Here is a 23411-nt window from a genome sequence, read left to right as displayed (position 1 = left end):
ACAAATCTGAAAATCTGCTCAGCTAGAAATGGCATCTTGAGATAGGAAACAGGGTTCCTGACATCACCCCTAAGAGATTTAGGGGCTGTAGATAGAAAGGGCCCTCCACGGTACAACTTTAAGGATGTGTATCTGTGTCACATCTGTGTCTTAGAAAAAAATGATACAACACGCCCAGTATTTCTGGGTTTAATGTTTCAGACACGTAACCCAAAACTTTACATCGGATCCACAGCTTCTCAACTTCAGCACCTCTGACATTTTTAGGTGGGTCACATTCAAAACAGGTTGCCCCGCGTACTAGAGGACCTGAGTATGTGTGTGGTGTGTACGGTCATATACTGGTGTGGAGGGGAGGTGTCCCGTACAGGACAGGATGTGTATATGGTGGTCTGTGTGTGGGGGTCACGTCCTGGTGTGGAGGGAGGCTGTTCAGTGCAGTATAGGATGTGTACATGGTGGAGGGGGGCTGTCCAGTGCAGTATAGGACGTGTACATGGCGGGGGAGGGGGGGGCCGCAGTAGAGGACATGAACAGGCACATTCCCAGCCTTATCAGTGAGATCCAGCACACTTGTGACAACCAAAAATGTTTAGCCAGCCTACTCATTCTCTATTCATCTACGGGACAGCACAGTGGTGAGGGTAGAGCGGTACCTGAGAGCCACTCATCTAGCTGAAAGGAGCCCTGGTGGCTCTGTGGGTCAGGCATCATGAACAGAAGTCGCTCAGCGGGAGAAAAATGAGGCCATCAGCACTGTAAAGAGTTACAATTTGGAAACCCTATAAATTAGGCTTACAATCGACTGGATGGCAGCAGGCTTAGGTTTTGATCTAGCCTACAAGGAGCCCTGGTGGCTCTGGGAGTTAAGCTCTTTCCTGCTAACTACAAGGGTTCAAATCCACCAGCTCTGCCTTGGAGAGTGATGAGGTGGTCTGCTCCCGTAAAGACTTCCGTCTTCAGAGCCGCGTGGAGCAGTTCTCTGTCCTCAGAGTCTCGGCCTGTCGGCATCAATCTGACAGCACTGAGCTTGTTTTGGTCAAGCCAAGCCAACACTTACCATGAACCCCTTGATGGTCCTGTAGTAGGAGTCCAGCAGCAGAGAGCCAAGTGAACACACCTGGGAAGTCCTGTCCCAGCCATCAGAGCAGTGCACCAGGACACTCGCACTTTCAACCCCTACGGCCTGAAAAGAAAGAGCCCAACTGTGCATTCCAGCAGATTCTTTCACTCCAAACTAGAGCTCTGTGGAGTTCCGGTGGCACAGTGGTGAAGCACTCAGCTGCTAACCAAAAGATTGGGGGGCTGAACTCGGTAGAAGGAAGATGTCCTATACGGGGTCACTATGAGTTGAACGGACTCAATGGCAGTGGGTTGGGTTTAGGATTGGATAACCCCAAGTCCCCACCATGGAGTCACTGTGACTCACAGTGACCCTACAGGAGAGAGCAGAACCCGTCCCCGGGGGTTTCCGAAGCCGTACATCTTTCTCCTGCAGAGCCACTGGTGTGTTTTAACGTGCATCCTTCGATTAGCATCCCAGCAATGAACTCACGATGGCACCAGGGCACCTTCTGGTTTGGATATTAGTAGGCAAAGGGTAAAACCAAGAACTTGCTTTGACCCTGAGTAAGGTGCCCTTTGTCCTTGGAACCTTAGAGTAACGGGGGTGTCTTATTCTGGGACTTCTAGGCCACACCTAAAGATGTATGCTGATGAATAGGGAATGACCAGGCTAAAAAAACTCTCCCGGGAGGTTAATATCACGTAGCCTCAGGAGGCATGACTTAGCTCATCATGCTGGACAGGCCAATAGAAGTCCAGAACATGAAGGCTCAGAAGGCTTCCTGGTAGACGAGAACATCTAATCTTAGAGGGTCCTGTGCCCATTGGGACAAGGAAGCGCCACACTGGGAACTCTCAGGCCTCGCTCCACATGTCTCTTCATTTGTATGCTTTATCTGTAGACCTACATCTGGTTCCAGTGGGGCTAGCCGGCCAAGAAGTAAGGGTGCTGTGTGAACTTCTGAGCTTGAAGCTGCTCGCATGAACGGGTAGTGGGACACCAGCCCAAACCAGGGGCACCTGGTCACATGGGGCTACGGCCTTGCTCTGGGAGGCGGGGTCAAACAGGGGATGTGCCATGGGGACAAGTGGGAAAGGAAGAACTGGAGACGGGCTGGTCCTCCCCACTCGGTTCTCTATGGTAACAAAGAGCCACAACTGAACAGGCTCTCTCGTCACACTGAGGCGTCCCAAATACAAAACAACACAACACAAACACAGAGCAAACAGAAAACACATGAAGAAAGACGAAAATCCTGTTCCACATACACTTCGGCATTAAGTGCCACATGATGACTTACAGCTCTCCAGTTCAAGTGAGCTGCGTTACAGGGCGAGAGCTGAGGACAGTTCCCTTGACTGGGCCATCCATTCCTTTCTAAACACTATAAAGCCCAGACCCAACCCCGTCTCTAACAGGGTTACCTTGGCTAAGAAGATGGCGGCGTCCATGACAGCTTTGATGTGGCGGGGCCATCCGGAGCTTTCCATGCCGGAGTAGAAGTCCTGGACAGACAGCCCTTTGGTACCAGTGACTGAAAGAAGCAGGAGATGCTCATTAGAAGTGAGGCAGTTTCCACGGCTCCTGCTCAGCGAGTCTCCAGGTGAGCCCATGAGAAGGGAGGGGAAGGAACAGGTAAACCAGACTGGATAAATGAAAAGATGCTCGAGAAGCTCAACAAAGGATTGTTTTTGTAGGTTTTTCCTGTCATTTCCTGTGTTCAAATACTCTACTCTCCTAAAAATAAAAACACTAGTATCACAAGTATTTAGCTAAAAGTATTCCAGTGACCACCACCCACATGCAGCAGTATCTGTCCAACAATACCGTCCACACGACCACCCCACATGCAGCTAGCCCACATAGAAACATAGCCAGACCACAATGAGATGTTCTGGGATGTAACACACACTGGATTTCTTTAAAAAGAATAGATTATTACTCCTCTTTAAAAACAAATTAACTACCTGTTGAAAGATGATTTTGTTTGAAGGACAAAGAAATACACAGGGGGCTTCAAAAAAGTTCATGGAAAAATTCCATGGTCTTCTCATTTCATTTTTCCTCAGACTTTTTGAAGCCCCTTGTGAGAGTTTTGGGTCAACTTGACTGGGCCAGGATGCCCAGTTCAGATGTGGTTATTCCACGGTGAGCTCTAACACAGTGTTGTCACCTCTGAGAAGACTAACTCTATGATGACTGGTTCTGAGCAGCCAATCAACTGAAAGGATGCTTCCTCAGGGGTGTGGTCTGCTTCCAATAGAACCGACACTCAGGCGAAGTTTATTTGCTTTCTGCTGGGCCTGGATGTTGCATCTGGCTCGTCCTCCAACCTCAGGTTCTCTGGATTTGAGCCAGTGGCCTGCTTTATCACCTACCTACCTGTCTGCCCACCTGTTTGCTGCTTGCCGGTCCGCCTGCTTGCCTGTGGCTCTTGGTTCATCTGGCCCAGACTTGGGACTCTCCCACCTCTATAATTATGAGCTATTTCCTTGACATAAACGTCTCTTTATATCAATATATAAACACACAAGTTTCACTGGTTTCCCTTCTCTAGAGAACCTAGCCTAATGTGACGTGTTGCTGTTTACATTTGGGAGGTAAACTACCAGAATGTTGTGCAGTTACATATTCAATTTCCACTGGACAAAGGGACTTCGAAGATAAGAGCAGAAACCATACCTTCCAGTAGTTTCTGCAGACTGGACCTCATGACATGGATATTTTCAATGCCCACAAACTGAAAGCGAATGTTAGCATAGTTATCCTCATTCTCGTAGCCTTTCCCCGCTGCTCGGTTAGCCATAGCATTGAGCTAAAACAGAAGAGAGCAGAAATTCAGAAGCAAATGACTTCTAACCTTTGACCTTAACTTCTAACGTGTGTTGTGGAAGCACTCAATATACCAATCGCTTAGCAGACAACAAAAAGGAACTCGTCAAGACAGAATAAACTACTGGTTTTAATAAGTTAAAAATGTCACACATGATTTACCACAAAATGGAAAGGTCCAGACAGGAACCTCCCCACAAATAGTTCATGAGGCTAGTTCATTTATGCTAATAGCCTGTTTGCCATATGTTTGTAATCTCTCACAATTGTAATCTCTCTAAATCCGAAAGGACACAGAGATGAGCAGATGTGAGCAGCTTTACTTTTGCAGACTCAACCTGTGAGATTCGCTTCAGAACAAGCTTGAAGCGCTAGATCATTAAAAAAGCCACCATCCAAACAAAAATGAAGCAAAAAAAACCCCAAACCCCACTGCTTTGAGTTTTGATTCCCATTTGGAGCGATCCTACAGGACAGAGGAGAACTGCTAATAGGGTGTCTTAGACTACAAATCTTTATGGAAGTGGTGGTGGTGGTGGGTGGTGGTCCTGTGCCATGGAGTCAGTTCCGACTCACAGCGACCCTGTATAAGGTTTCCGAGGCTGTAAATCTTTACAGGAACCGAAAGCCTCATCTTTCTCCCATGGAACAGCTGGTAGTTTTGAACTGCTGACCTTAAGGTACGCAGCCTGATTCGTAACCACTGCCCCATCTTTTCCCGTGGAGGGCCTGGTGGATTGAAACCGCTGACCTTTCAGTTAGCAACCAAGCACTAAACAGCTGTGCCACTCCAGCCTCCTTTTCTGAACGCATCAGGGACCCTGGAATCTGCCTCAGACGACTGGAGAAAGTACTTCAGGCCCACAGAGTAAAGGGGGCCGCATACGCACTCTCCTGGTGGGTATCCAGAAACAGAGCCAGCGCTGAACTGGCTTCTCAGTGCAGTGCAGGGCTGCATCCACCTGGAGGCCCAGAGGGCAGAGGCTCACTCAGGCTTTGGTGCCTTCAATTCTCTCAAAACAGGATTGCATACGGAGGAGAGGCAAGCTGGCAAACGTCAGCCCCTGTTGGAGAAGGAAAGACTCCAACACGTGCCACTTACCGCAGTCTGTCAAAGGAAGAAACCCTGGGAGACCTGGGAAAACAGGGCGTTTTGCAAATCACAGGTTTCACCCTTGCCATTTCCTAGACATGCTTGTGACCTTGACTAGAACCCAAATTGAAAGATCAGGGCCCCAGGCTGGTAACACGTACTTTTAAGCTATACCTACAGCACACCTGATAGCGTCAGCAGTTCGAAACTACCAGCTGTTCCGCGGGAGAAAGATGAGGCTTTCTGCTCCCGTAAAGATTTACAGCCTTGGAAACCCTGTACAGGGTCACTATGAGTCGGAACCGACTCCACGGCACATCACAACAACAGCACAACTGATATCACCATGAAATTTCGAATTACATATTTAAAATGCTCCTAGAGGATGAGGGATAGGAAAACAAAAACCCCACACTCACTGCTGTCCTGTAGGATCCAGCTATCCTACTCACAGGGGCCTAGAGGACAGAGAGCTAGCCCATCAGCAGAAACCAGTGAGCTCAAACTGCCAACCTTCTGGCTAGCAGCCAAGCTGCTTTAAACACTGCACTACCAGGGCTCCTTTCCCACATGATTACAACATGATGTTAAGCTTGACTATTACACAGTCACAGAAAAGCCTACTTTGTGCGTTGAGGAAAATTATACAAAAAAAATTTCCTTCAAACCTCATCGTCAGAAAGCTGTGTATTATAATAACCTATATAACTACTACTACCTAAAAATAGTTCTAAGTAATCCACCCTGGTTATTCAGAAAAGGAAAGCAAAGGCGGTTCTTACAGGACATGTGACCAACACTTTTAATGCCCAAGCAAGTCTTTTCAGATTTAATGAATGTCAAATACACAGACACCCTTTCTAATTTGTAAATACTTCTAATTCGCTGAAATTCATCTGTTCCCGCCATTGTCTTTGGTCACGTGAGAGAGCACCCTGGTGGGAATTAGGTCTAGAAGGGCTACCCGTCCTGTCAGCACGCTGCCTACAGGAGTGCAGGTTCTGAACTGCTCACTCGCTTTCTCTCATTGCTCTCTCTGATTTTCTCATCGTTCCAGATTTGTGAGGACAGCAGCACTATAATTCTGCCAATGTCCTTTTGTGTTTCCCACCAGCTCTGCATGCGGTGCTATAACAAAAATTAAAAGTAACGTTAGCTGCTGTCATTGAGGTTTTAGCTCGTTTAGGTTCAAGGTCCTAAGTGAACTGACTGTTTAACTGTGTTTATAAAACAGAAAAAGGGATTCTGACATTTGTCCTGATGACAAAAACGGATCCTGACGCTACAGATGTCTAACAGAACAGCCCAGGATTTATCATCCGCAAGCTCAGTATTTCCTCCCTCAACTATCTGTACTGATGGTTTCCTTGAGTATTTCTAATTAAGGGCTATTATTTTAATGCAAAGTATGGTGTCAATTCAAAATGCTGTAAAGAAAAAGGATACACACTAATTTTTCACAACATACTCACTACTTAATATTTCTTCCTAAGACACACATAAAGGGGGCTTCAAAAAGTTCATGGATGAAAAAAAAAAAGTTCATGGATAAATGGACTTAAAAGATAATGGAATATTTCCACAGACTTTTTGAAAACCCCTCATATCATCAAGAGCTCAGCTTTCCTAAGCTCATATGTACACGAAGACCTAAGAGGTTGGCCCCACGAGCCCCTCATGTTTTCTATCTAAATCGCTGTCCTTCAAATGACCAACGTGGGCAGTTTGCTTCAGTGTATGAGCAGACGTACCCAATGGGTCACTTGAATCTCTGAGGTTCTCAACACCTCTAAGAAACAGACAAGAGTGCAAACAAGTGACTAGAGAAGAATTATCTTTGTGAAGAGGGACGAGTCCTCACGACCTCATTATTCTCTCTATAGATTCTAATGGAAGCATGGTGGTGGTGGTTACGTGCCGTGGAGTCGGTTCCAACTCATAGCAACTACGGGAGCAGAAAGCCTCATCTTTCTCCTGCAGGACAACTGGTAGGTTCGAACTGCTGACCCTGAGGTTAGCAGCCCAATGCGTAACCACTATGCTACCCAGGCCCTTAATGGGAGCACACTGCCTGCCGTCTCTTTGTTGTTCTGTAGGTCATCAGTTCCTCCTTTCCCTGACTGCTTCTGAGGTGTTCTCTTTATCTTTGACTTACCACACTTTGAAATATTTTACTCCTACTGTGTGTTGGTTCTCTCTGCTTCTAGGGATCTGAGGTTTGGGAAAATACTTGGTAACTATCTCTTTGAACATCTCTCTCTCCTTCTCGGACTCGAATAACACATACATTAAACTCTGACCTGGTCCCCCAGCTCTCGGGTATTTGGTTTTGTTTTGACTCTTTTTTCCCTTGGTGTTTCAGCCGAGTCGTCTTCCTTGGCCTTATTATTTCCTCAGCGAGGTCAGGCTACTATGCATAAGCCTGGTTAGGACACTTCTCACCTCTAGAACTTTCATTAGATTCTTTCATAGAGTCTCCATCTCCCAGGCATTACTGGTACACACAACACATCTCAAACAAACTGCATAAGTCAGAGCACCGAACTCAAAGACGACCTGCTATATGATCTATCTGTAGGGCAACTGGGCCAAGGGAAATCACAGTATAGGGGTAGATGACAGGTTTGGGAGGAGAGGCACAAGGCGAGGTTTCGGGGGTGATGGCACTGTTCTAGATCCTTAATGAGGTAGTTACATGACTCTATGTGTCTGTCAAAACTCACAGAAGGTGACATTTTACTGTCTGCAAGCCAAAACAAAGCTACAAATTTCTAAGACCCAAAACCCTTTTCTTAGTGTGATTTACACCTCTTGTAGCAGTCCTACATAACAGGAAGCTGTTCTGAGTTTGAACTTAAGTAAAATTACCCCTGTGTGGGAATTCTGAGTGTGGCCGTCTGACTGAAGACCGTGAAGCCAGGCTCACTGGTGGGCTTAGGTAATGCACAGTCTACCAGGGACTTCCACAGTGCAATGAAAAAATACTGGAATGTTCCCACACACTTTGGGAAGCCCCCTCAGCTACACTAAGCCAGTTTCTAAACTGGGAAAAATTCTGTATTTGCGACAAGGGTTTGTTGACCAGAATAACACATTTTGTCAGCTAGAGAGAATGTTATGAATAGCAATACATCTCCATCAAGAATTCTAATAACTACAATCATTTCCTCAATGGCATCAGTCTTGGTTAATCTGACCCATGTGACAGGTCCGAGGGAACTGCGCGGACACCTACCTTGGGCCTGGTGTCCATGACATACATGTAGCGGTTGACCGGGTTAGCTTTACTGATGGCTTGAAGCAAATGCTCATCCTCCAGGCACCTGGCACTGAAGCCGGACAGCGGCTGGCTACACCGACAAACGGCAGCCTAATTTTTCAAAGACAGGAAACAGATCATCCAAAGAACGTGAAAACATGTCTCAAAAATGCTTGTAAGCAAAACCAAACCCACAGCGTTCAAGTCATCCTGACTCACAGCAAGTCCACAGGACAGAGCAGAGCTGCCCCACAGCGTTTCTGGGCTCTTAACCCTCGGCTGGAGAGGCTGGGGGGACTTGAACTTTAGAAGCCCAACATTTAAATCACTGTACCACCAGCGTTCCATTAGCTTATAAACAGAGGAAATGTTAAAATCTAATACGCAATCTGTGTGAAAGTTACAAGAGGGCTGGGGGCATTCACTTATAATATTTCATTACCCCCCTTCCTTATTGGAGGAGACCTAAATACCCACTTTCCAGTTCAGTGAAAGAATACTGACTGGTTGATGCGTGACAAGTAACCTGCTGTTGCGAAGCAAGTGTTCTGTGATCCATTTAGATTACAGGGTATTGTCAATACAAGTTCATGCAAGAGATTAGTCAATACAGTCAAACCGGACTTTAAAAATAACAACAGTTAAACGTTTACCTTCCAAATGCTCAGAGCTCTACACCAAAAAGCCAAACCCACTGCCCTTGGGTCGATTCCTACTCAGGGTGATGCCAAGCTCCCTAAGGGTTCCAGTTGGGATCTCTACAATGCAGATCACCAGGTTCTTCTTCCACAGCCCCACTGCGTGGGCCTAAACCTTAACTACCAACCTTTCAGTTGGCAGTCCAGGGCCAACCAACTGTGCCCAAACCCACACGCCAGAGCTGTTGTTTGAGATCTCTAACTGGCATTATTGAGACCTAGAAGTCAGCAATTTCTATATAAAATGAGGCATATAATGAGAGAAATGAGCTTCCCACAAATTTGGATTGAAATATGGTCAACCCATGAGGGCGAGGATATATATAAAGAAACAGACTAAATGTCTATTAATGGATGAATGGATAAACAAATGGGGTATATATATACATACACGTACTGCAATACTGTCCAACCATAAAGAGGAATAAAGCGCTGATTACATGGTAAGAAGCCAAACATAAATGGTCATAAAATATATGATTGCATTTCAATAAGCACTAGACTACTAACTGCAAGGTTGGTGGTTCGAACCAACTAGCTAATCCTTGGATACAGTCCACAGGGGTTGCTATAAGCCAGAACTGACTTGATGGCACTTAACAGCAAACAGCAGCATACAAACGGAATCTACAGACAGAACTCACTGTGGTGGATGCCAGGGGCTAGGGGCAGGCAGGGCTGGGGTGGTGGGAGCACCTGCTTAACAGGTTGCTGTTGTGAAGTGCCACTGAGCTCCATCTCACAGCAACCCTGTATAGGGTTTCCAAGGAGCTGTTGGTGAGTTTGAACCGCCAACCCTGCAGTCCAGTGCTTATCCCACAGTGCCACACCAGGACTCCGTAACAGTCACCAGGTTTATTTTCTGTGATGAAACCTTCAGAAACTGCCAGAGATGGTGGCTGCACAACGCTGTGAATGTAAAAACTGCCCCTAAATTGTTTATTTCAAAAAGGCTCATTGTATGCTTTGTGAATTTCACCTTAATTACATCCATAAGTAGTAGTAGGGGGGTGCAAATTTGATACAAGGCAAGTTTCTGAATAACCCAAATTTAGTTTAGACCAGTGGTTCTCCACTGGGGCAATTTTGGCCCCTCTCACACTCATGCCCCTCTACCCTGAGGATGGTAGACTATGTTTAGAGACATTTTGGTTCTCACAACTAGGGACTGGGGAAGTCAAGGATGCTGATAAGCATCGTACAGTGAGTGGCCAATGAAAGCCCCCACACACCCCAACTTGGGATTATGTGGTCCAAAGCATCAGTAGTGCCACTCTGGGAAAGCCCTGGTTTAGACCCACTGCTGCAGAAATACACACAACAGACTGAAAACATTCACAGTATCTTCTCTTGGCAGACCAGAAATAACGGATCCAGGAAACGAAACAAGAAAGTTGACAATATCTTCCAGGACACAGAAAAAGAGAAAACAGGAGAGAAGGTCAAAAAAGGCAGTTACAGGAAAACTAACAGAAGAGAGAAAGCTACCAAGCAAACAGAGAAATCACTTCCTCAAACCAAGAGACCCGAGTTTCCAAACAAAATTCAAAGACAGACAAAGCCACATCACGGTGAATTTTCAGAATGCCGGGGAGAACTAAGAATGTAACAGCTTCCAAAGGTCCAGAACCGGGCCATCCACAGAGAACTGCGAGTTAGAAATGACATCAACACCTCAACTCCCGAGCTGGGGACACAGGGAAATGATAGCCTCTCTTTTAACCTCTTTCCGCTGGAAAGCTAGAGGTAATGAGCATCTGCCCCATGAGGTTATTAGGAAGACTGTGTCAGTAGGCCACAAAGATAACATTTCTGAGGCTTGTCATGAGCAATCTCAGTGGAAGAAGCTCAAAACAGAAACACTTCCGCCACTTCTTCACAACGCAAACACCTCTGGAATTTGAAGAGCTGCCTACCGGATAGGAGAGAGACCCAGCAATCTGCTCCTGTTAGGACCCAGGGACGGGGCTACTCTGTCGTCTGTGGGTGCTGTAAGTGAAAACTCAACTGGAAAGGCTTTAACACAAACAAGTGCTAACCTGGCACCTGAAAATACCCTAGATTCCTTCTCTGTTCTCCATGGCTGGCTTCTCAAACTCTCAGGTTTCCCCTAATACAAGCAGGACCAAAGCCAAGGCAAGAAAAGCAAACTCAAACCCTTTATTTTCAAATCTCTACTAGAAGGAAAGAAGGAAGACAAAGAAGACAGGAACATGACAAGAAAATACGAAGTTTCTGTTATTTCAGAGCTGTTAGGTGCTATCAAGTCGGTTCTGACTCACAGCAAGCCTGTGCACAACAGAACGAAACACTCAGACTTCAAATGAAGTCTGTAATGAAGTGAAAAGCCAGCATTTCCCTACTGTTGTTGTGAAGTGTCATGGAGTCGGTTCTGACTCACAGTGACCCAGTATAGGGTTTCCGAGGAGCAGCGGGGTTTCCTATTAGGCAACATTATCTAACACACTTCTAAGGTAAAACTCCTGATGGGGCGCTGCAGGGTGATGAGCAATGGATCCCAAGATCTGTTTGAACTGCAAGGTCGGCGGTTCAGATCTACCAGCCGCTCCTCAGAAACCCTATACAAACAAGGTCACTAGGAGTCAGTGAGAACTGACTCAACGCACTTAACCACAACAACATAAAAATCAGTGTTCTTTTGGAGGCTAAGAGTGAGACTACCACATTTATGGAGTCCTGGTGTAGAGCTGAGGGATAAAGTACTGGACCACAAGCTCGGTCTGAACCACGAGGTGGAGGTTCAAACTTCTCAGCCGTTCCCTGGAAACCCTATACAGGGTCGCTATGGATCAGAACCAACTCGATAGCACTTAACAGCAACAACCACGTTTATGATTTAAGGAAATCCCTACCTCCTTCTCCTGGTGGTAGTAGGAAAGCACTGGGAATCGCCCCTTGCTTCGGAACTTGGAGCTCCCAACAATTATCGGTTTGCTTGCTGTTTGGGGAACATACAGTTCTCGGGGGTATGTCTCGCAGATCTGTAAATATCAAACGACATCTAAGCATTCTACTTACAGTGCCAAATCACAAGCTGAAAAAACTTTCAAACTTCTCTCAGTACAAGAAATGCCACAGTCATATTCAGACACGTGGCCGCTGTACTGGTTGGACTCCCAGCACACACCTGTGTACGCCATTACCTTGTATTCTCGGTTTGCGTCGGACAGCTGCCAGTGTGAATTTGGCACTCCCATCCTCTTATATTCCTCCGCCAGGTTAATAAGCTGCCAACCACGTAGTCGTTCCGAATCATTTTGTTTGGGATTATAAGAAAATGCATATAGATCTTCATATTTGGCTATGGAATATAAAACACGTGTATACTGATATATAACTTACAGGATATAATACATTACTGGACTGCAGTAATAAGGTGAAGTTTTTGGTTTCATCCCCATTTCTTCTTTAAAATCTGCAAAGAGATGGCTAAGATCTGAACGTACTTGGACCTAATACTTACTCAGTTCTCTGATGCAAACAACTAAAGATACAAACATCGCTCTGAGATTCAATTTAAGTCGTCAAAAGGCAAGCTACAGACTCCCACCTGGCTTGTGTTCACTTCTCTACTGCAGTGTTTCCTTTCTTAAACATCAAATATGAAAAACAAAAGACACTTCCTTTGCACTCACCACTTGTCCCAAATGTGATGTGAAAGACGAGAGAAATGCTGTCAAGAAAAAGCAGAGAGGGCCAAAGAACAGGAAATTGCATCAGACAGGACAGCGCACACCAGGGCACTGCAGGCTCAAACCAACGAGGGTGCACAGAGCGCAGGAGAGAGAAATGTTACTTTGAGCAAGGCTAAGTCCTCCAAGTCACAGAACCATCTTTACTCAATCTTTACCATCTTTGGGCGGCGATGAGATATATGAGGAGGCTTCCAACAGTGCATGGAAAAAAACGGAGTATGAAAAGATAATGGAGTTTTTCCATGGACTTTTTGAAGTCCCCTTGTATGTGAGGAGAGAAAGGTGCATCCAGACCTGCTCCCTGATCAATCGTACAGGGTATGATCAATCGTACAGGGTACAACCCCAGTGTACTGAACAAAAAAGGTTCTGTAACACTCAGCAACAGTCTGCTTTGTCTCCGTAAGAGGAGGAGGAAATTCTGTCCTGTGGAGGGAAAGAGGTCCTCAGAGCCCTAGGTCATACGCAGAGTGACAGATTCCTCTTCAGGGCCTTGTTGCTGTTGTTGTGAGGTGCCATTGAGTCTGTTCTGACCCAGAGCAACCCTATGGGCCACCGAACAAAACACTGCCTGGTCCTGGGCCATGCTTACCATCATTACTGCTAACTCGAGCCCACTGCTGCTGCCATGGGGCCCTTCCTTTTCTTTGGGGTCTCCTCGCTTTCGCTAATCCTCCATTTTACCAAGCCTTACTTCTCGCCTCTCAATCCTAAATCAACGGTCATCTAGTTGACTGGGATTCACAGCGACCTCCTGTGTGACGGAGCAGAACTACGCTCCAGAGAGTTGGCAGTGGCAGGTTTTGTGTACGCAGATCACCAGGCTTTTCTTCTGAGGCACCTCCGGGGGATTCACATGCCTCTCGGTGAGCAGGCCCATACATTAAACACTTCATCAGTCCTATGTTAGCCTGACCGCTGTCAGAGAACTCTTATTAACTTTCCTGAACTTGGCATTCAGCCATGTCAATTTTTAAGCTATTCCCGTTGGTTGTGGAATAGAGAGGCGTCCTGGGGGCGCCGCACAGTAAGAGCTGGATTGTAACCTCAAGGTCTACAGTTCAAACCCATCAGCTGCTTCTCGATAGAAAAATGAGGCTTTCTATCCCCGTACAGGTTTACAACCTCAGAAACCCTAAAAAGGGTTGTTATGAGTCAGAATCAATGAAGGCTTTGGTGGAACATACACTTCTAAAAAAAGGCCTGCTACTGTCTATCAACACGTTTGGAAAGCATGAATCTAAATAGACGGTTTCCTAAGTCTGTGGAGCCCTGGTGGCACTGTGGGTTAAGTGCTGGGCTGAAAACCAAAAAGGTCTGCAGTCTGAAGCCACCAGGAGAAAGCCTCCACAGGAGAAAGAGGAGACTGTCGGCTCTCAGACAGAGTTACAGCCCCATGAGCCCTCAGTGGATCGCCAAGCCGCTGTGAGTCAGCATGAGCTCAACGGCAGGGGGTGGTCTGGTCTTCCCAAGTCTGGACCTTAAAACACCTCACTTACACCATCCCCACAAGAGAGAACCAACAGCTTTGGGCTATGTCTAGGCCTTGTGCTTTGTCACAGATGCCTGGCTGTAGGAGTGATTTAGAGTATAAAACCACAATCAGAAGACATCAAATGGCCTATCTGGGCTCACCCATTTCAAAATGGAACACGTGAGCATTGGTCTCGGGGAACATTACCTTGTCTGGACAGCTGGAGCAGAGAGTTGTAAATGTCGTGGCAGTCTCTCTCCCTGGGGACGATGAAGTGCACCGTCCTGAAATTCTTGCACTGAATCACAAGTGGGCATCCAGACGTCGTCAGCGCAAGTTTCTCCACCGAGGCAATATGGTGGTGCAGTATCTAAGCAGGGAGGGACATGACAGTCAAGCCGCTGCAACCAAGAACGCGAAAGACCTCTCACCACCCCAAACACATTCCCTGCAAAGCAAAGTCTCCCATGGTATCTGCCAGCACTCTGAACCGACTGCCTGCTCAAGCCCCGAGCACGCCTCACCTCCCTAAGTCTCTCTGTGACCCGTCTACTTCTCACATCTTCACTGTCTCATTCCCAGCTGGACTGTCCCCATTGCTGCTCACCTGAGGCACGGAACAGCCCCTGAACCCTATCTGCACATCTACTCCTGACCCCTCAAATTCATTCTCGACAATAAAGTGGAGTTATCTTAAAAACCCATCCAAGCACATTACTTCCCACTTCTGCAGCCTCATTCCAAGTCCCTCTCCCCACCACTGATGACTTTACAGTGGCCGTTGTCTTCTTTTGCATCAGGCTCTTCAGCACATGTGCTGAGTCGCTTCACTGGCTGAGATACTGACACTTCCACAAAGGCATGCCTAGTCATATCTCAGGCCCTTTACCAGGCTCCCAAGACAGGGAGAGGCCTCCACGTCCTCATCACATACATCAACCTGCGCTTTCCTGCAGAGCACTGAGGACAGGAGCAACTTGTCGGGTGGTGAGTGGCATGTTCTCCAGTTAGACTTTGGGCACTTCACAGAACCGAGAGCAAAGCTAAGTTCATCATTAGTACATCTTCAGAACCTACACAGTGCCTTTAACACTAACTGTTCAACTCATGTTTATTGAACAGATGAGTTAAAGAGTCCCACTATAAACTCAATACCTAATGCATCTAAAATGTGATTATCACTCTCAGCCACCCAGTAATGTTCTCTCTAGGAAAAGCATAAGAGACGGAGACAATTCTGGGATGGAGGGTTCTGAAGAATAGAAGGTAAGAGCAGGGATGAAGCATGACTAGCCATGAGTGCTAATGCCACTGCTGGGGTGAGGTCCCAAGAATTCCTGGACAAACGCTGGGTGCAGAGGAGACCAGGTACCAGTGTTGGAGTAAGGCCCCAAGAGTTCCTGGACAAACAGTGGGTGTGGAGGACCAAGTACCTCTGTAGAACACAAGGACTTCAAAATCAGCATCTCAAGTAAACCACTTACTCATTATAACCACACAGCAATCAGATGGCCTTCCAATGCCAAAGAGTCCAGTCCAAAGACAAGGTAGAAAAGAACGCGAGGGGTTGATGTCACAGAACAGTCTGCCTGCCTGTGGACTCAGTCAGAAGTGCGCTCTCATCTTGATTCACTGCCCAGAAATAGTCAGAGCTGCTACGACATACTGAGTCCCTCTTGTATTTCAGTATAGATGCCTTTCCTCTGGGATCACCACTAAGCAGGACAAGTGCCCTACATGACAACATACGCGGTGGCCACTTGGCAACTAAGGGAACGTCTCACAAGTTCAGCGTTTTGGGGTCATGCTGATCCACCTTCCTCACTTGCAACACCGATGTCCCACAGCACACCCACACTGCAAGAAACCTGCTTTGTAGGCTAGGAGCGGAGGTCCCTGAATGAAAGAATATACGATAGGATGAATGTAAAACTAATGTTCTCCCATGTAAACTATCACATAATTCACAATAAAACTTAAAAAAAGAAAAGAAGCCTGCTTTGTGTACCTCCTGAGCAGGGCAGGGGAGGTAGTGCCATCGGCACAGCATCATCAGTATAACAAGAGCATAGACAAGAGTGCAAAAGCAGGCCACAAACACACAGAAGCTTTCTTATGGCAGAGCTGGTCCTGCAGACCAAGGGAACAGGGCAGTTCTGGTAGAGACTGAAGCAGTCAGCGTTTCATTTACGTGGATTCAGGATCAATAATCATGGAAGCAGTAGGCAGGAAATCAAATGACAACATACTGCACCGTTCAAGAGCCAAGACAGCAGTCTGAGGACTACTGGGCGCCTGACCCAAGCCTTCGTATTTTTCAATCACCTCATAGGCATGTCAAAGTTGACAAGTGGATAAGGGAGACTGTATAAGAATTTATGCATTTGAGTTATGGTGTTGGAGGAGAATATTGAAAGTACCATGAACGGCCAAAAGAACCAATCCATCTTGGAAGAAGTACAACCAGAATAATTCTTAAAAGCAAGGAAGGGAAGACTTGGCCTCATGTACTTTGGATATGTTATCAAGAGGGACCAGTCCCTGGAAAAGGACAGAGTGCTCGGTACAGTGGAGGGTCGGTGAAAAGGAAGACCCTCCAGGACACAGACTGGCACAGTGGCTGTAACATGGACTCACACCCAGCCACAGTATGAGGACAGTCCAGGGCCAGGCAGGGACTTGTTCTGCCGCGTATATGGGTGGCTCCGAGTTGGAACCAACTTGATGGCACCTAAAAGCAACATTGTAATTTAGAATAAAAATAGGCACATGCGATTTGATCTGCTGGCAGTACCTACTTTTTAAATGAAACAAGTAGGCATTTCATAGTACTCTATGGAGATAAGAAGAGTCTTGTTTGTACTCTGTGGAAGAATCCACATTCTACTTGTTGTTAAGTGGCAACAACAGTGACACATAGTGACCTTGTATAGGGATTCTGAGGAGTGAGTTTTGAACCGCCAACCTTACAGTTGAAACTGACCTTGCAGTCTAGTGCTTTACGGTACAGTACCACTGGCTACTTAGAAAATGGTTTGGTTACCAATTGTTAAAGGAGCTCTGGTAGTGTAGTGGTTATGAGCTGGGCTGCTAACCTCTGAGTCAGCAGCAGTTCAAAACTACCAGCCGTTCCATGGGAGAAAGATGAGGCCTTCTGCTGCTGTAAAGATTTACAGCCTCGGAAACCCTGTACAGGGTCTCTATGAGTCGGAACTGACTCCAGGGTATATAACCACCACCACCAATTACTAGGGATTAAATTGCGCCTATGCCGTGTTAGACACCCCACCACCTGTGTTAGAATGCTCACCCCAAGACCTGTGCATATAATCCAGTTTAGAAATTAAGGCTGTGTTTTGTTAATTAGATCAATTGCATGAGTAGTTGCTTTTGTTAAGTGCTGTCAAATTGGTTCCGACTCCTAAGAATCCTGTATACGGTTTCCAAGGAGTGGCTGGTGAGTCCGAACTGGCAACCTTGCAGAGCTGACCCTAGAGTGCCACACCAGGACGACAAATCTAATCCCTTCCGATTTAAAAAGAACAAAGGTCCAAGATGGATACTATGTGAAGATAACCAACAAGCCAAGGGTCACTCAGGGTTCCTGACAAGGAAGGACACAACCCAACCAAGACCCTGATGTGGACTTCTAGCCTTCACAATGGTGAGAAAACGTCTCTTCTTCAACTGCCCCCCTTGTCATAGTGTCAACACAGCAACACGTGGAAACAAAGACACCAATGGTCAAACACGGAGACCCAGTTCAAGTCTGTTACTAGTGTGTTGTTGTTGTAACACCCCTAGCCTGGGGGGGGGGGGTTCTCCTTACCCACGTTTCTGTGTGATGGGCGTCTATAAACAAAGAAACTGATGGTCAAACATGGAAACCTAGTTCAAGTCTGTTACTAGTGTGTTGTATGTAACACCCTTAGCCTGCGGGGGTTGGGGGGGGTGCGTGCGTTTCTCCTTACCCACGTTTCCGTGTGATGAGCGTCTATAAACAACAGATGTGTGGCCGTCAAGTACAGAGTTCCTGTTAAGGACTTGGTGCTGATGCTGAATCGGTCCAGAACTTTCACTTGTTCAACCTGAGACAGAAAAAGACAGCATTTCTCATCCCAAAAGCAGTGCCAACACTTCCTCTCTCATTCCTTTTCGATTTTTCCCTCATTCTGTTTGAAAATACAAAAGCTTACTGAATAATTAACAGCAATGTTCACATAGCATTTGAAAGAATCTATGAACCACACATACAAAGAAAAGACCTGTGATGTAGATTTGATTTACAGTCACAATATAATTGGTAAGATTTTTTTTAAAAGATTTGCACAAATATCCAGGGGGAACAAGAAAAAGGAGTGTGTTATAATCAAAAAACACTCATGAGTCCAAACACTTTATTTAAAATTCACCTGTAAAGGAAACAAGGCAGAAATAAGGTTACTATTACCTAGGTTACGAAAGTAACCCACTAGAAAAAGCAAATCTGAAAACAGAAGGGTGGCAGACCCCAAATCCCCTCTCCAGACCAGTGCAATGACTGGCCACCGCTGAGCCTTGTTCAAACTGTTCTCCTTCTCAAAACGATCCCTTCTATCTAGCAAGGAAGTGCTGTGGGTTAAGCCTTGGGCTGCAAGGTAGTTAATTCAAAGCCACCAGCCGTGAGGCTCTGCCCTTGTAAAGGAGACCCTGTATGAGGTTGCTTGCTGTGAGTCGGAGATGACTTGATGGCAGTGGGTTTGGATATTTTGGACAAAGCCGTGGAGGCACGCAGTACAGGTAATCCCCAACTTATAATGGGGTCCTGTTATGAGAACTACTCCGAGAGGTGCTTCTGCTTGCTGTTAGCAGAATACTTCTTTTGATGTGTGTGCTTGTTTGTTTCATTAACATTATCTTTTGTTATCAATGTCTTTATAAACCTGTATACAGGTTTCCCATCACCAAAATTAGTACGAGTGAACCCCATCCTCCCTGCCCTCAGCCCTGCTAACTACATGTCTTTCATAAAAGTGAGGACATCTAGTATTTGGGTTTTGTGTGACTGACTATATGTTGTTGTTAAGTCCTGCAAGCGATTCTGACTCATACCAACCCTATGTAGGGTTTCTGAGGAGCAGCAGGTGAGTTTGAACCACTGATCTTATGGTTCAAACCAACGCTGCAGTCCAGTGCTTCTGCTACAGAACTCGTCCTCCAGGTTCATTCAGGCTCCAAGATGCCTGGGAATTAGTTTTCTTTTTGCTGAAGAAAACCTGTATCATGTACCATATTTGACTTCTCCATTCATCCACTGAAGGGCACATGCGCTGTTTCATCTTTTTGCTATTGTGAAGAGTGTCACAGTGAACACCACAGCGTCAGGTGCTGTTGAGTTGACTCTGACACATAGTGACCTTACGGACAACCAAAGGAAACACTGCCGGGTCTCCGCCATGCTCACCATCAGTGCTCTGAGTCCACTCTGACGCATATGACCTTACGGACAACGAAAGGAAACACTGCCGGGTCTCCGCCATGCTCACCATCAGTGCTCTGAGTCCACTCTGACGCATAATGACCTTACGGACAACGAATGGAAACACTGCCGGGTCTCCGCCATGCTCACCATCAGTGCTATGAGTCCACTCTGACGCATAATGACCTTACGGACAACGAAAGGAAACACTGCCGGGTCTCCACCATCCTCACCATCAGTGCTGTTGGAGTCCACTGCTGCTGCCGCTCTGACAACCCAGTTCCTGAGGGGCATCCTCTTCTTCCCTGACCGTCTACTTTACCAAGCATGCTGCCCTTCCCCAGACTGGCTGCTCCTGACAACATGTCTAAAGGCAGACAAAGTCTCGCCTTCCTTGCTTCTAAGCAGCAGTCTGGCTGTACTTCTTCCAAGAAAAGATCTGGCCATCCCCTCTGGAAGTCCATATTAAATATTCTTTACCAACATCAATTCTCAAATCAAATGCATCAATTCTTCAATCTTCTTTAATCACTATGCAGTTTTCACATATGTAAATATACCACCACGGCACATAACAACAACAACAATACAGTTGGTAATCTCTCCACATTCTGTTGGATCCCCTTTCTTTGGAATGGGCACTGATAGAGATCTCTTCTGGTGAGTTGTTCAGGAAGCTATCTTACCAATTGCTTAGCAGAGATGAGCGAGCACTTTCAGGACTGCATCATTTGTTGAACCATCTCAACTGGCATTCTGTCAAGTCCTGATGCTTGTTTTCGGCTAATGCCTTCAGTGTAGCTTCGACTCCTTCCTTCAATACACTGGTTCTTGGGCATATGCTACCTTGGAACATTTAAATCTACTCTGTCACTCTGTCCGTTGAACAGGGAGTTTAGACCATTTACATTTAAGGCACAGGGTTTCCAAGGAGCGGCTAGTGGGTTTGACCCATGGACCTTATGGTAAGCAGTCCAGCACTTATCCTACAGCGCCACGCCAGGACTCTACTAACTGCATGAGCATCACCTACACAGTGTCCACACAACATCCAAATCTTTTTAAAGATTACTATGACAAAATATATACATAACCAATTGTGCCTTTTTAACCATTGTGAAGACGCCCAACAAGATGGACTGACAAGTGATGGTAGCAGTGGGTCAGGCGTAAGGACAATTGTGACGGCGCAGAGCGCGGCAGAGTTTTGTTGTCTTGCATAGGGTCGCTATGCAATGGAACCAACTAGACAGCACCTAACAACAAGAAGAGTATTAATTCAGTGACGTTTACTACATCCAGCACGAAGCACAAGCATCCAGATCTCGTTTAAATCTGAGAGAAAAGACAATCTTGTTTGAAAATAATAAATTAAGGGTTATTCATCACCTCAGAACCAAAACTAAACCAAGTGCCATCGAGTGGATCCTGGCTCACAGTGACCCTCTCCACACAGGGTTTCTGAGACTAAACCTTTATAGGAGCAGACAGCCTCATCTCTCTCCCACAGAGGGGCGGATGGAATCTCAGACGCTGGCCCTACAGTTAGCAAGTCCACTGCTTATGTTACAACGCCGCCACCTGGGCTCCTTGTTAGTTATAAAGCTGTGTTCACATCAAGAAAACACGTAACAGCAGAAAAGCACGACACAGCTGGTTCAATGGTGCTGCTGCTGCGTGCCATGGGGTCAATGCAGACCCTCTGTAAACAGAACGACGACACACCTCACGATCACTGTCATACGCGGGAGGTCTGCGTGGCTGCCACTGTGCCACTCTGTCACTCATCTCGTTGGGGGTTTTCCTCTTTTTCAATGACCCTCCTCTACTTTACCATGTGTGATGTACTTTTCCACTGACGGGTCCTTTCTGATCACATGCCCAAAGTACATGGATGAACTCTCACAATGCTCACTTCTAAGAAACATGCTGGCTTGTAATCCATGGTACTGGATTATAAAATTGATCTGAATTTGTTCTAAATGAATTTGGTACTTAGAAGTCTGAATGACAATAAACGCATTTCTAAAAACCAACTGCTTAGTTGTATTTCTCCTTTTCATAAAGGAACTGAAAGTACAGCTGTCATTCCAGCAATCCCCTGAGTTTTGCTTGGAAGTACCTGACATTTCAGTGCGCAAGAAGTAGCTACAAGGATTCCAGGGCACTGTCTGAAGCAGTGTGAAGAGCCTTCAGCTATCAGTTCTCCAACAGGCAAACGGAAATGGGGCGGGGGTGGGGGGTGGAGACTATGAGAAGAGAAAGAACAAGAAAACAGAGCAGGGAGAAAGGAATTAGAAAGCATGCTCATTACTGAGCAATGCCAAAACATTTTACCTTAATGGCCACTTAGTGGGGTCATGGCCAACTACAGGCCTCCACTAAAAGGTGCCTAATGGTCTACACAGGAAGTTCAAATTGCAAAATTGCATCTGAGTGCAAAGTTGGAAAGGGAAAAGACAGGAAATCAAACACACGCAGAATTGCATTTAGAAACTCCAGACAGGGTCACTATGAGTTGAAACTGAGGCGACAGGACGTTAACAAGATCAACAACAACATCTATCTTCAAAAGGAGCTCTGATGGAGCTCTACAATTAACACTGGACTGGTAGCCATAAGGTCAGCAGTTCAAACCCACCAGCCGCTCCTCAGGAGAAAGAGGCAGCTGTTGGTTCCTACAGCCTCTAAAACCTTATACAGGGTCGCTATGAGTCGGAGTCAACTAGATGTATCCACCTGCAAGAGAAAACGTTGCCTCTGGGAGAAAGGGACCCACGGACATCTGCAATCCCAGCTCTGTGAGCCCGTCTGTGCAGTCAGTAACTACGTGACAATGGGCGTCGTGGTGACTGAAGCTGGACTGTGCTATCTCCCTCCCTCGAACAGGGCTCCAAGTCCTCTTAAGAAGACTCCTAACAGTACCAGAGACTACCAGAACTAACAAATCTGGATGGGGAGAAGTACAGCCAGAATGGTCCTTAGAAGGCAGGATGGTCAGACGCTCGCTCAGACTTCAGACACATTATCAGGAGGGACCATCCCTGGAGAAGGAGACAACAAACTTGTAAACTGGAGGGGCTTCGAAAAAGAGGAAGACCCCCAAGGAGATGGACTGGTACAGTAGCAGTGGCAATGGGCCCAAGTGTTTAACAACTGTGAGGGTGGCGTAGGACTGGACAGTACTTCATTCAGTTGTGCATGGGGTCGCTCTGAGTCAAACCAGACTCAACAACACCTAACACCAACAATAACACAGCACAGCATCCATCTGGACTCTTAGAAGCATTACGCCACACCCTGACAGCTTGCTAGGAATTAACCGTCCGAGAGCACCCTGATGCCACTCAGGAAGCAGAAAATACACATTGAGAGGGTTGAGATTGTATCTCTTGTCTCACCTGTAAAATGGAAATTAAGAAACTGCCATCAAAACTAGCACTTTACCCAGGGAGGTGTGCAGATGCTCCTCAAAATGTTATTAGCTCCTATTTTGGACAGGTACGATATGCTTCTGATTCTTGGTTCGTTTATTCATGCTGAGTTTTATGCCTCCTTCCCTCTTAGTAACAGGTAACATTTCTATATACAAATATGATCTCGCATTCTAATGACAAAGAAAGGTATCAGAATGGTGGTGGTGGTGGTGATGTGCCGTGGTGTTGGTTCCGACTCATAGCGACCTTGTATAGGGTTTGCGAGGCGGTAAGTCTTTACAGGAGCAGAAATCCTCACCTTTCTCCCACAAAACGGCTGGTAGTTTTGAACTGCTGACCTTGTGGTTAACAGCTCGATTCATAACCACTATGCTACCA

At 46.3% G+C, this 23411-nt stretch overlaps 1 protein-coding gene across 1 annotated transcript in view; it reads right to left on the bottom strand.

Annotated features, from left to right (window-relative positions):
• MTMR6 (myotubularin related protein 6) overlaps window positions 1-23411 on the bottom strand; it is a 34720-nt gene that overhangs the window by 7004 nt on the left and 4305 nt on the right. The window contains exons 2-9 of the mRNA XM_006831950.1: window positions 18110-18226; window positions 14346-14508; window positions 12113-12270; window positions 11822-11950; window positions 8227-8361; window positions 3749-3881; window positions 2491-2600; window positions 1061-1186 (exon numbers count right to left, since the gene is read on the bottom strand). Of these exons, the coding sequence (XP_006832013.1) occupies window positions 1061-1186; window positions 2491-2600; window positions 3749-3881; window positions 8227-8361; window positions 11822-11950; window positions 12113-12270; window positions 14346-14508; window positions 18110-18226 (1071 nt within the window). The remainder of the gene's footprint in view (window positions 1-1060; window positions 1187-2490; window positions 2601-3748; window positions 3882-8226; window positions 8362-11821; window positions 11951-12112; window positions 12271-14345; window positions 14509-18109; window positions 18227-23411) is intronic.

This window comes from Chrysochloris asiatica, unplaced genomic scaffold, assembly GCF_000296735.1.
Source record: "Chrysochloris asiatica unplaced genomic scaffold, ChrAsi1.0 scaffold00005, whole genome shotgun sequence".
NCBI lineage: Eukaryota > Metazoa > Chordata > Mammalia > Afrosoricida > Chrysochloridae > Chrysochloris > Chrysochloris asiatica.
This window is presented reverse-complemented; position numbering and strand designations above follow the sequence as displayed.